The sequence below is a fragment of the Oculina patagonica genome, chromosome 7 (assembly GCF_052425735.1).
Source record: "Oculina patagonica isolate OP01 chromosome 7, crgOcupat, whole genome shotgun sequence".
NCBI classification, from domain to species: Eukaryota; Metazoa; Cnidaria; class Anthozoa; order Scleractinia; family Oculinidae; genus Oculina; species Oculina patagonica.
The window spans coordinates 6628717-6642282 of NC_135764.1; the positions used below are offsets into that span (position 1 = coordinate 6628717).

At 40.8% G+C, this 13566-nt stretch overlaps 2 protein-coding genes, 1 long non-coding RNA gene and 1 pseudogene across 3 annotated transcripts in view; 1 reads left to right on the plus strand and 3 right to left on the minus strand.

Annotated features, from left to right (window-relative positions):
- Positions 1–13566, minus strand: part of LOC144661428 (myosin-2 essential light chain-like) — a 136255-nt gene that overhangs the window by 80394 nt on the left and 42295 nt on the right. The gene's annotated exons all lie outside the window — the stretch shown is intronic.
- The window catches only part of LOC144661437 (uncharacterized), an 80516-nt gene that overhangs the window by 50587 nt on the left and 16363 nt on the right, over positions 1–13566 (minus strand). The window lies entirely within an intron of this gene.
- On the minus strand, positions 1149–3560 carry LOC144660882 (neuroligin-4, X-linked-like; annotated as a pseudogene).
- On the plus strand, positions 5319–13297 carry LOC144660883 (cocaine esterase-like). Its single transcript, XM_078521610.1, has 2 exons — positions 5319–6114; positions 13278–13297. Exons 1-2 carry the CDS (start codon positions 5319–5321, stop codon positions 13295–13297), a joined length of 816 nt encoding a protein of 271 aa, XP_078377736.1.

Here is a 13566-nt window from a genome sequence, read left to right on the forward strand (position 1 = left end):
AAGTGCAAAAGAAAAAAAGAAAAGCGAGCGTTTCTTCTAAGCTGAACCAGTCTCAGGCGAATTAACTTTGTCTTCTGGACCGCAAACAGAAAAATCTTTTATTAGTGAGTTGGCTCTACTCTCTAATGACTTATTTTTCTCTTCGCATTTCGGTGTCAAAAAATGAAGAACATACATTTTTACCGAATGTAATGAGGTTGTGTTATGACCTCGAATTCCGTGAAATTCTCTCACTCGCTCACTCACTCACTCGATACTCATATCAAACTGCAATTAATTTATGCATTAAACGGTAAACGTGCTGACAGAAAGGTCCTTTAAAACGCAATTCAGCGATGTCAATCAGAAATAAATTATTCTCCAACCTCATTGCCAGGGTCTCTCTCTTACAGTTCCTTTTTTAAGCGCGTTTTAAAACGATTTTATATAATTGAAGGATTTTTCTTTCAGATTCTCAAAAATCTAAGCAATCGCTTTCTGTTTTCCCGTTTTAAAACGCGCTTAAAAAAGGGAACTGTCGGCCACATAGATACCCGCGGGCCACGTTAAAAAACGTCACCATGCAGTCACGTACAGTAACCTGCCGGGCTAGTCTCTCGTAGAAACTTGCATTCATCTCGCTTGATCGTATTGTGTGCTCGCTTCGTACGCCTTTTAGCTTTACCATCATTTCGTTGCTCATAGAAACTAGATCTATTTAAGGACGATATACCCGATAATTAACAATTATTGGATGAGGTTGAGCATGATAGCGATAATTATCAAGGCCAAAGTTTCTGTTATCTGCCGAAGCCGAAGGCTGAGGCGGATAACAGAAACTGAGGCCTTGATAATTATCGCTATCATGCGAAAACCGAATCCAATAATTGTTTTATTATGCACATTCCTGAGCTGCACTTGTAAAGACAAGAGCGCGCACAAACTTTATTGTTTATATACTTTTATAAGCTTACAACCTTTCGTCCCTTCTGCATGCATAAAACTATTGTCTGTAGGTATGACGTCACTTCTACATATGTAAAATCTAATGTCTGTAGGTATGACGTAAGAGAAACAGCAAGCAAGAATTAGCTGCGTGCTAATAGCCAATCAAAATCAAGCTGGTGACACCAATGTATAATAATCTCTTTTATCTGAGCGGTCTGATCTCATTCATTATTTGCCCCCGCACAAGCGGCTATACCTCCAAAAACTATTATAACGGCAAGTGCCAAAATCACTTGCAACAAGAAAACGATAACCTCGGTCGGAACACCAAACTCAACTTGCACCAGTTTAGGGTAGTAATTATTCCAGAAAGCCATTCTGCGAGGATCAAAATGCGACACCATTGCAGGATTTGCACCCACTCGCAGGTAAGCCCGGTGAGTAGAATTGAACTGTTGCCAGGTGACACCGCTGACCGGTTGAGGTGTCAGATTGCCATATTTGGCAAAGTTTGTGTAGAGCGTCATGACAAACCAACTAACTTGTCGGTCTATCGTGTCATAGTTAGGGAAGCCCTCCGTATCAGCAGATGTCTCCAGAAAGGGTATTCCAAAATCATAAGGTACGTTGTCACCGTGAGCCACACCGACACGCTGACTCGCTTTTGAACGATGAGAAAATTCGTATAGATATACCGGAGCATAGTTGCTGTGAATGGTTGCAATTCCGTGCGCTGGTGCAACATAGAAATAGTCACCGAAGAGATCTATCAGTTTGTCTCGTAAGGCGTACACATCATCTTGATCAGGACACGGTGTGTATTGGAATTCCAAAGCGTCTGCGACTAGATCATCCGTCCTTTCACTACAAACGACGTAAAAGAAATCCTTTTAGATAAATTGTATCTTTCGACAAACGCTATAAAAGCCAGATTCGTAGATTAGTACCTCATACTGAAGAGTGAAGACATCATTTACATTTACTTTCAACACACATTTACATACGCGACTACAATACTAGTTTCGTCAATAGACCTCGTCATTTGGCGGCCATATACCAACTACCAACTGACGAGGTCTATTGACGAAACTAGTATTGTAGTCGCGTATGTAAATGGCAGGTCTGTAAGATTACAGGCGATACAGAAAGCAATCTGATCGGAAAATATTCGGGCTTCTCTGGAGCCAAAGCCTGCCTTTTTGCTTTGGAGCCCGATTCCCAAGGGTTTTCTCCATTTGAAAAATAGAGAATGTCGATTCAAGATCAGACTGAGTCCCGAAACAAGTAGTCTCCCTCGCAGCCGTTTTGCGTGATGACACTAAAAATGACTGCGCGGAAGACCACGAAACAAGGAAATGGATCCCTGCATGGTGCCCAATCAATTTTTTCGTCTTAGTGCCCTTTGAAGCCCTAGATCAGAAATTAGATGAAATGACACCTGTTCCCATGACTAATGCGAGGCTTTGTACTGTACTTTGAATGAAGATATAGTTTAACTCACCCTGCATGACGAGCTTCTGAGAACGTTTTCAGCAGTGTTTTAAACTGAGGCGAGCTCACTCCGTTTTTGGCGCTTGCCGCAAGGCCAAAAGTGTTTTTCATCATGAGTTCAAGCGAAGAAGCACCCTCGTGACTGTTGAAAACCCAGTACTAAGCTAACATTTTCGCCCTCTTCCTCTTCCGTAGCATTTTCTGGAGTGTCATAAATAAAGTTGTTGTCCACCACGGGAGCCCATATCAAATATTCATGGTATTCTGCATCTATTAATTGCATCGCTTGATCCTTATACAAGAGATCGTGTTTGTATAGTTTGACCAGGTTTCGCAGTCCAGTTTATGAGCGAGTCTTATTGTGTGACTGAAACTGCAAAATTGGGTTTAAGATGGAAACTTTGACTCTTTACGCTCTCTAATATGGCTTGATGAAAAAGACCTTCAGACAAAGGCGACATAAGGTGTAAACCAACGCTTGTCGCACCTGCATCTTGTCCAAATATGGTCACCTTTTCAGGGTCTCCTCCGAACCCCTCTATATTTTCCTTCACCCACTTCAGCGCCTCGACCTGATCTAACATGCCATAATTTCCGGGGGAGGCCGAGTCCCCGGTCGTCATGAAACCAAGTGGACCGAGGCGATACTGAATCACAACCACCACCACCCCCTGCAAAGCCAACATGCCACCCGGAAATAACAGCGAAGAACCCGCTACAAACGAACCACCGTGTATGTAAAACAAAACGGAAAGCTAGAGGCTAACATCTGGGCTGTATACATCGAGAAACAAGCAATCTTCACTGAACTCGAATTGATAAGTAACACGTTTTATGCGTGGTTCCAGTTCAGGGCCCTGTAAACAAATATTTCCATGTCGCTTAGCAAGGCGAACGTTCGGTTTCCACTCGCTTGGCAGTTGCGGCGGTTTGAGTCGAAGCTCTCCAATCGGCGGAGCGGCGTAAGGAATCCCTAGAAACTTGCTGATGGATTTATAAGGACCAGAAGCGTTTGGATACGGAGTCAATATTCCTTCGAGGTCGCCATATTTTGTTGACACTCGTACAGACAGAATGACCAAAGGCATATAAACAACAGCGTAACACACTGTTTTCAGCAATACCATAAACATCTTTGCCATATTTTGTGTTGGATTGGATTTAACAGGAGTAAAATGCTTTCCAGAACATAGATAAAGGCTTAGTTAGTCGATGAAAGAAACAGAAAGCTTTACCCGGACACTAATCCGTCATGCATCAATTATATACCCTTACAGAGTATGCATAAATTCGAATAAATTATTTCTCGTTGACGATAAGAGTCACGCTCGTCAGGAATAAAACAAATCTCTGATTTTTTGAGACTCCCGGTTAATATTGCTTTCTTTCTTATCATTCTATTCGCAATAAATACAAAGTTAAATGTAACTTTTTGCAGTATTATAGCCTTCTTTCCTCTAGTTCCCCAAAGTTGGAAATAGCTGCTTCGAGAGAATCCTGCGGCCCCAGCTGCCTTAAATGCCTCAAAGTGTTCTTTGTCTTGCAAGACAATATATGACATGCTGTTAGACCTTGAAAACCTACCCCCACCTACTTCTGAGAAGAAACCTTTTAACATGCGGGGTCGAGAATCAAAAAAAAAAAAAAACCTTTATTTATACACGATGGGATAAAAAAAAAAGCTACATAGCTTGTGGGGTCGTGTGTAAATAAAACATTAAAACTAGTAGATAAAAAACATTAAAACTATATTAAAACGCTAAACTAATTGCTAAAATAGATACATTGCTAAAATTGTTACAATGATAAAAAAATAAAAAGCGCTAAGATCTCTTACAATAAAGATTGTTAAAATTGTTTTTTTTAATTATGTTCGACTTGTTGAAATTATTATTCGCAGCAGTCACTACGCTTTAGCCCTCAACCATCTTATCATGTAAGGCAAGTATTTTATATATGTTAAAGCGTTAAATACTATTAAGTTCCAGTTTCAAGATTTCGTCTGTCTTGTTCGGGGAAAAATGAAACTAGAGAAATATATCGCAGTCACGTCTAATAAAGAGAAAGATTTTAACAACAATTGGCATTTTTTCTATCTGTTTGTTTCCCCTTGGTTGGTCTTTTATTTTTCAAGTTGTCTTTAATTACTTGCTTAATAATTTGTTTCTGTTCCTTACAAGTCTTTTTTCCCCTGTGTATTTTAATTCAGTTGATATAAGCTATGTTTTAGCTATGTTATTAAAAATGAATTATTTGTAAATTTGCACCTCTAAGTGGATAGTTTTGTAAAAAAGTAAGTAAGTGGGTAGAGCAAGAAAGTAAATAGAGCAGCTATGATTTTTTTATTGTTGTTAAGCAGAGGAAGTTGTTATGCAGCATGTGTCGTTATTGTTGTAAGTAGTGTAAGTTTCTGTTGTGAGGATGTCTTTGTGTTGCAATTAAAACGAAAAGAGTCACGCTCGTATGAACCCCGCCCCCTCCTCCCGGGTATTAAATACTTTTTACCAAGTAAAAGATAGATATCGCCGAACGAAATCTTTTTGAGTCTACTACAGTTTACGCCTTTCCTAAAATTCTATTATCATATACATGTATTACTTGCATATGCATCGTATTTGGTCTTTTAAAAAATATAAAATCCTTGCTTTTGGAGTCATTTAACGGAGGGGCTGATTTAAAAACTGAAGCATGGAGACACCGAACACAAAAAGAGGACGCCGAACATTGATATCATTAATGCGTGTCATACTCGAGTATTACATGACAACTGCAAAGGTCAGACATCCAAATTCCGATATGTAGCTATTAGCTTACACGTACCCAGCAAATTCGGTTGTATAGTAAAATAAAAGGAGCATTTCCCGTGTACTAGCTGGAGAACCGTGATATCGACACTACAAATGAGGTTGTTCATTTTCTATGCATTTCTGCATTTGGTGAAGTCAATAACAGTGACTACGAAGTATGGAGACATCGAAGGTCTGGTGGCATCATACCCTGCATACTCATACCCGAATGCCTCCGGTCCGTTCAAGTCTGTCAGTAAGTTTCTAGGAGTTCCATTCGCCGCTCCGCCGATTGGAGAGCTCAGACTAAAACCACCACAACCGCCAAAAGAGTGGAAACCGAACGTTCGCCCGGCGAAGAAGCATGGAAACGTTTGTTGGCAGGGTAAATATTATGAGCAGATGATCAAGCATTTTGATCCAAATTTTTCGTACAGCGAGGATTGCTTGTATCTCGACGTCTACACCCCAAATGTCAGCTCGAATTTACCCGTAATGGTTTACATTCACGGTGGATCTTACGAGCTAGGAAGTGCAGTCTTGTTTCCTGGCGATATTTTGGCTCTGTACGGCGTGGTAGTAGTTGTCATCCAATATCGTCTGGGTCCATTTGGTTTCTTGACGACGGGTGACTTGGCGGCCCCTGGGAATTATGGAATGTTGGATCAGGTTGAAGCGCTCAAGTGGGTCAAAGAAAACATTGAACATTTTGGCGGGGACCCCAACAAGGTGACCATATTTGGAGTAAGTGCTGGTGGAACAAGTGTAGCCCTACATTTGCTGTCACCCCTATCGCAGGGCCTTTTCCACCAAGCCATCGCAGAGAGCGGAGTGGATTTGAGTTCCTTTGCCATTCAGCCAGTTTCCTACGGCCTCCGTTTCGCTGAAGAGCTCGCTCAGAAGCTGGATTGTACTACAAGAGACCACGAAGCAATGATCGCCTGCATACAGGAATCAAAGTCTCTTCGAGATACCGACTTTTTTTGCATGAAGTATGAGTCGAAGGTTTATCCTGTGCAGTCAAAAAGCCGTATGCATGATTTCAGCGTGGATTTTCTCGGAAACTATTGGAGGGATGAAGTTCAAATTCGGCGAAGAGATAGAGCAACAACTCACCGATCGATAGCCGTCGTCAGATAGGTGAGGTTTTCAGTAGTTTGGCGTTAATTCCGGTTTGAAGTGGAGGAGGTCGCTGCTGGCGGCCGCCGACTTGCAAGCCTTGTCTCCTCTTTCTCTCTTACTGGCCTTCGGCCGGCTAAATCAGTTAAAAAAGTGCTTAAAACGGCCCGCGCAGGCGAAGAAATACAACACATGAGTCGATAAACGTTTCATTAAACTTTATTGAGATATTTAGAGCGAAATGTAGTTAGATATGTTATTTCCAGAGCTTTATTTCAGTAACCCTTATAGATTTCAAAATTTCTTTTGTTCGTCTCATGTCAACAACAATAATTAACCACGAACACATAGGGTGGTCTGCCTGTGATGCAACATTGCTGTCAACGCGAGGTCACGTCCCTAACGACCTAGGATGATGACGAAATAGAATGGGCGCTTGTAGCGACCAAATTTGGCCTAAAAAAGAAGCCTTAAAAGAAGCCCCCATCTCTTGCATTTGTTTTAACTTCAATAATACATCTTTGAAAAGAGCAAGTTTTTTGGTATGGTTTATTTTTGACGTTTGTAATTTTTAAACGATGTAAGTGCTAGTGGCTATTTATTCGTGTTTTAGTTACGCAATCCATTGTTTGTGCGACGCTTTTTATAGATCGCCTTTTTAACATTGTTATATAACGTTTGTAAATGACAAGTCACGTTTTTTCCACGAGATCGCGTGATCACCCACAGCGGAAAGTAATCCCTTGAGAAATTAAAATATTCCCTTGAGAAATTAAAAACGTCCACACACATGTAAATTAGGAGTTGTGGCACAAATTGTGACAACTCGCTCGGCTCGCCCGGGCTCGCCTCGCTCCTTGTCACAATTTGTGTCCACAACTCCTAATTTACATGTGTGTGCGGAACGCAAGACGCCTTTCTTACCCCTCTCGCGAAACGAGTTGCAAAAAAGGCGTTGGCGGCACCTCTAACGGCCCGCAGCAACAGAGAGCGCCACCTGTGTGCTAGATTTATTTTTCAATTGAACAAATATTTTTCTTTAGTATATGCAACAGATGGCTGCCGCAAGATATTCGTCAGAAGTTTTGCAAGCTAAGATGGAGGAAAACCTCCGTGAATTTCAAAGAAACCCCCAAAGAAATTTGTCTTTTTCACTCGCCCACACCGATTTTAACGAATGGCTTAGAGTATGGAAAATGGACATACCCGAAACTGACACAAACAACAAAGATCTTTTAATTTTTGCAAAAAAACACAAAAAAAAGTTTTATGATCTTTTGGAAAGCGAAATTGATGACTTACGAAGCTTAAAAGCAAGCTTTGGACTTGAAGTTAAATTTTCGATACAAAGAGACGGAGTTACGCAACACATGAACCACTATTTCAGTGAAAGAGAACCGCACGTGTTTTCAAAAAACACCAAAGAAGAAATCGAAAAAGAGTTTGTCAGATTTATCGAAAAAGCAAAGGGAAAAATTGAGGCTTGGTCAGAGAAGGGCTCGGGGTGGAAAATTGAAAGAATAGAAATGGCGTATATCAATGTCGCGCGTTATCAGCCATTGAGAGGGGGGAGTTATCTGCCTTTACCACCAAAATTGGCAAACAAAAAAGCAGTTATTAACGTGCAAAACAGGGATAACGAATGTTTGAAATGGGCTTTGAGAGCTGCATTATTTCCGCCAAGAGATGGGAAAAATCCGCAAAGAACAAGCAGATACCCAGTTGACGACGGAATAAACTACAATGGAATCGATTTTCCAACGCCTCTAAAGCAGATTGACAGGCTTGAGGCGCAAAACAACAACCTTGCAATAAATGTGTTTGGATGGGAAGACGACTGTGTGATACCTCTCAGAACAAGCAAAAAAGAAAATAGCATTTCCCGTATAAACCTTATGTTAATTGAGTCAGGATTAATTCAGCACTACTGTTTTGTAAAAAGAGTATGCGCTCTGCTTTACGATCAGACTAAATCACACAACAAAAAACACTTTTGCATGATGTGCTTGACCGGTTTTACAAGAGCAGACTTGCTCGAAAAGCACGAAAAATATTGCAATGGAGTTAACGGCAGGCCAACAAGAATCGAAATGCCGGAAGAGGGGAAAAACACTATTTCTTTTAAAAACTACCACAAACAAATGAAAGCGCCTTTTGTAATTTACGCCGACTTTGAGGCATTGTTAAGAAAGATGCAAGGATGTAAACGCGAAACGGCCGAGGAGCGCCAGAAAAGAAAAGACCTTGGTGAAGAAGTGAAAGACATGAAGCCGAGTTACACAGACAAAACAGAACAGCACGAGGCATGCGGATTTGCTTACACAGTTGTAAGGAGTGATGGTGAACACGAAAAAACATTTGTGTACAGAGGACAAAACGCCGTTGAAGTATTTTTGAACTGTCTTTTAAGTGAAGAAAGAAAAATAAGATATGAATTGTCAAAGCCAAAACCTCTTGTGATGACGGCAAAAGACTGGGTAAACTTCAAAAATGCAACCAATTGCCACATTTGCGAAGAAACGCTAATGAAACAAAACTTTTTGGACTCTTTGCCAGTTTGGATTGGAAACAAAAAGGAGCTTAATTACTTTGGGCAGATGCACAAAAAATGTTATTACAGAAAGGAAAAAGAGGAAAAAAACCTGGATACCGAAGCCCACTATAAGCTAAAAAAGCTTGAAAAAGAAACACACAAATTAGCAGCGAAAAACCAAAAAAACTGCTTAGCGTGCCACAAGCCGCTTATCCAGCCGAACTACAAGGATGTGGTAAAAGACCATTGCCACATAACAGGCAAGTTTCGAGGAGCCGCGCACAACATTTGTAACTTGATGATGAGAATAAATCCAAAAAATGTCCAAATACCAGTTGTATTTCACAACCTAAGGGGCTATGATGCGCACCATTTAATGCAGGCAATGTCAAAGATTTCAAAAGAGGCACAGAAAGAGGTAAAATGTGTCGCAAACAACATGGAAAAATACATCACATTTTCATTTGGCGGACTGCGTTTTATTGACAGCTTAAACTTTCTTCAAGGAAGTCTTGATTCACTTGTAACAGCGACACCGAAGGAGTCATTAAATATAACAAAATCTATTTCAACACAGTCTGATGAAAGTTTTGAACTTCTTTGCAAAAAGGGAATCTATCCTTACGAATACATGGACTCATGGGAAAGATTTAGCGAAACAAGTTTGCCTGAAAAAGAAAAGTTTTACAGCAAACTTAATGATGAGAACATAACGGATGAAGAGTACAAACACGCGCAAAACGTGTGGGAAACCTTTGGCTGCCAGACCCTGGGCGACTACCACGATTTGTACGTTAAGACAGACGTTTCTCTGTTGGCTGACGTTTTTGAAAACTTCCGAAAAATCTGTCTTGAGAAGTACGGGTTAGATCCCGCGAATTATTACACGACGCCAGGCCTTTCTTGGGACGCACTTTTGAAAAAGACAGGCGTGGAGCTTGAGTTACTTACGGACTATGAAATGCATCTTTTTGTTGAAAGGGGATTAAGAGGCGGAATTTCGATGGTAAGCAAAAGATATGCAAAGGCGAACAACCCTTATGTTGAGGGATTTGACCCGAGCCAGCCAAAAAAATACATAATGTACCTCGATGCGAATAACCTTTACGGGTGGGCAATGAGCAAGCCGCTCCCAAAAAGTGGTTTTAGATGGAAAAAGGTTATGCCGACAGAAAAAGAAATAATGACAAAAAAAGAGTTTGCAAAAGCTGGATGGATTTTAGAGGTGGACTTAGAATACCCGAAAGAGCTGCATGACGCCCAAAACAGCTATCCATTAGCGCCAGAGAAAAAGAAAATAAACAAAGAAATGTTTTCACCTTACCAAAAGAAAATAATAAAAAATCTTGATTTAAAACTGCCAGAAAGCGAAAAGCTTGTATTGACTCTCGAAGACAAAACTAATTACGTCGTGCATTACGAAACTTGCAGTTTTATTTAAAACAAGGAATGAAACTTAAAAAAGTGCACAGGGTCTTAGAGTTTGAACAGGAATGCTGGATGGAGCCCTACATCCGGATGAACACAGAATTCAGAAAAAAAGCAAAGAACGACTTTGAAAAGAACTTTTACAAGCTAATGAATAACTCGGTTTTTGGAAAAACAATGGAAAACCTGAGAAACCGTGTAGACATAAGAATAGCGCGAAGCGACGAAACAAAGAAAATAAGAAAATTAGTTGCAAGCCCATTGTATTCAAGGCATGTAATGTTTTCAAACGATCTAGTTGGAATAGACATGCGAAAAAGCAGGCTTTTTCTTAATAAACCGGTCTACACAGGCATGACCATCCTTGACGTAAGCAAGCTATGCATGTATGACTTCTTTTACAACCATCTGAAAAAGGAGTACGGAGAGCGTTGCGAGCTTTTGTATACAGACACAGACAGCCTTTTGCTTGAGATAGAAACAGAAGACGTTTACGCGGACATGGCAAAAAACATTGACAAGTACGACACAAGCGACTACCCAAAAGAGCATTCACTTCATTCAAACGAAAACAAAAAGGTGTTGGGAAAAATGAAAGACGAATGCGCAGGAAAACTAATTTCAGAGTGTGTTTGTTTGAGGCCAAAAATGTATTCAATAATGACAGAAGACAAAAAAAATATAAAAAAAGCAAAGGGGGTAAAAGAGTGTGTGACAAAGAATAAGATAGATCATGAAAACTTCAAAGATACACTTTTTCAAAACAAGGAAAGCTTTCACGAAATGCACATGCTAAGAAGCTATGCCCACGAGATGTATTCAATAGTGGTAAACAAAAAATCGCTGTCGCCTTTTGACTCAAAGCGATGGATAGCGGATGATGGGATACATACAAATGCTTACGGGTATAAGTTTTGCGAAACAAAGCCTACATAAACATAACGTTTAGAGCTTTTCTGAGCCCAAGGGGCTAAAGCACTAAGTGCTTGGTGGTAACTGTGTATTTGGAGGAATAACAAGCAATTCTTCACGCACGAAGCCGCGCTTTGGACCATCGTGCAAGTAATAAAGAACTGGCTGATTAGGTTTAGTAACAGACCTTTCAATGCTGTAGACTTTTAATGACCAAATCGGATCTGTAGCCCTTTTTACGCCGCCTTCCAGCTCGCCAGGTTGGTAGAGAAAGCGCACATTAACGAGGGAGGGGAGTTTTTTTTCTTTCTTGCCAACAGGTCTTGTATATTTTGAGGACGGTTTTGACGAAACAGCCTTTTCTTTAATTGCAGCAGCAGGTTTCTTACCAGTAAGACTGGTTACTTCGTTGTTCAGAGCGGCAACAACTTCGGGAAGCCTTTTTACCCACGCTGTCGACCGCTGGCCAGATGGCAGGTTCATCTCGACACCGTACTGATAACCAAACAGGCGCCCTGCCAGTGTTTGATTAAAACGTTCAACAATAGCTTGATCTCTGTGGATATTAACACGCCCGCGTCTAATATAGGTTTTGTGATTTTCCATTTCTTTGGTAACAGCTCCCATGAATTCGCGACCAGGGTCAACTTGCAGCATCTGTGGCCATTTTAGTGCACTTCGCCTGTAAATTGTCTGAAAACCTTTTGCAACCTCAGTTGAATCTTTGGAGGTCAAAGGCTCAGCCTCTTTGAAACGGCTGGCAACGTCAACAACAGTCAGCGCGTATTTGTAAACTTTTCGCCCTCGCGGCAGTTTGTCGTGTGGCAGAAAAAGAAGGTCCGCCTGGTGGACCGCGTTAGGGGTAGAAACATCGAATTTTGGGCGAGGAACGTATCGTGGTGCCGGAAGGTAGATCTGCCAAAGGGCCTGCTTAACTAGCCACTTTTTTGCGGCATCTTCGGAAACCTTGGCAGCCTCGGCTAATTTTTTTATCGCTGCAATTCCCTTCCAGTAGCACTGGGGGCTATAGTAGACTTTCGAGATCTTTGCATCCATGCGTATACAAGAAAAAAAAGAAACGTTTAAAGAAACCGAAAGGCAGCGTACCCAAGAGCAAGAGCGCCTGCGCCAACGAACATCAGTTCACCTTGTTTCTGCTGCTCGCTTGGCTGATAAAAATCAGAGAACTTGGGTTCTTTCGGAGGAATCATTTGTTTGTCAGGATGTGCCTGGTTGTAGAGTTTGAAAGCGTAGTCTGTGTTCGTAAAGTTCTGTTTCGCTTGCTGTTTGATCTCATTGTTGGTTTCGATCCAGTCGAGAAGCTTCGTGCGGTCGCGAGAGTACTTCGCGTACGCTGCCTGGTAAGCCTCGAGAGCTTTGTCGTGTCTTTCTTTTTCTTTCAAAGCGGCGTCATCTCCGCCACCCAAAGCTCGAGCAAGATAGTTGCCGCCAATGAAAGCAGCAGCGTTCAAGATAGCTCCGCCAGCCATAATCGCGACGCTTGCCATTGTGTGTTTTTGTTCTTATATTAAGATATTTTTTTTTAATTGGTGGGGAGAATTTTCTGGTCCTCGAGATACTGTTTAAGTGCAACGCTGCCAGCCACGACGGCTGTGAACTTTACATAGTTCATAAAACTGCTGCTTGGGTCAGATGTGAAGTTTTCTTTCACAACTTTTTTGGCAGCCCAGCCGATTCCGGCGGCGAGACCTGTAATGGTGGCGGCATCCATGAGTGTTTTCACGAGCTTGTTGTCAGACATGGTGTTTGTTATAAAATAAAAAATAAATATTTAAATTGAAAAATAATTTTATGAATTCTTTTAATCTCATCAAAGAGTTCTAATAAAAAAAAAGTTAATTGCTGAAGTCAGAAAGTAAAACAGAAATCACTTTCTTAAAAACTTTCGATGGTCAAACCAAGATCATCAACCGCAGAATTAAAGATTTTTTGCATTTCAGCAAACACCGCACATTTTGCTTTTACAATCATCTCTTTTCTTTTTTCTTCATTTTCTATTTTTTCATACTCTTTTAAAAGCGTTCTTAAATCACAATAACACACGTTTAAACTTTGCGCAGATTTTTCAGCAATTGCATAAAAATTTTTTAATTTTTCTGGTTCCAGCCGGTTTAAATAGGCTTTTCCCTCATTCAAAGCAGCTGTTGCTCGTACCTCATCTTTTTCAAAGCATTTTGAAAGCATAGAAAGCACAAAAAAGTTTCCAAAATCCATTGGGACAGACATAGTGTATGTCCTCGTGTCGGTCATCGTGTTTTGTATACTTTAAAAAATCGAATGTTTAAATGAAAATTATTTAATAATTTTTTTAATCCATCGGACGGATTCCTCTTTTTGAGCCATTTTGGT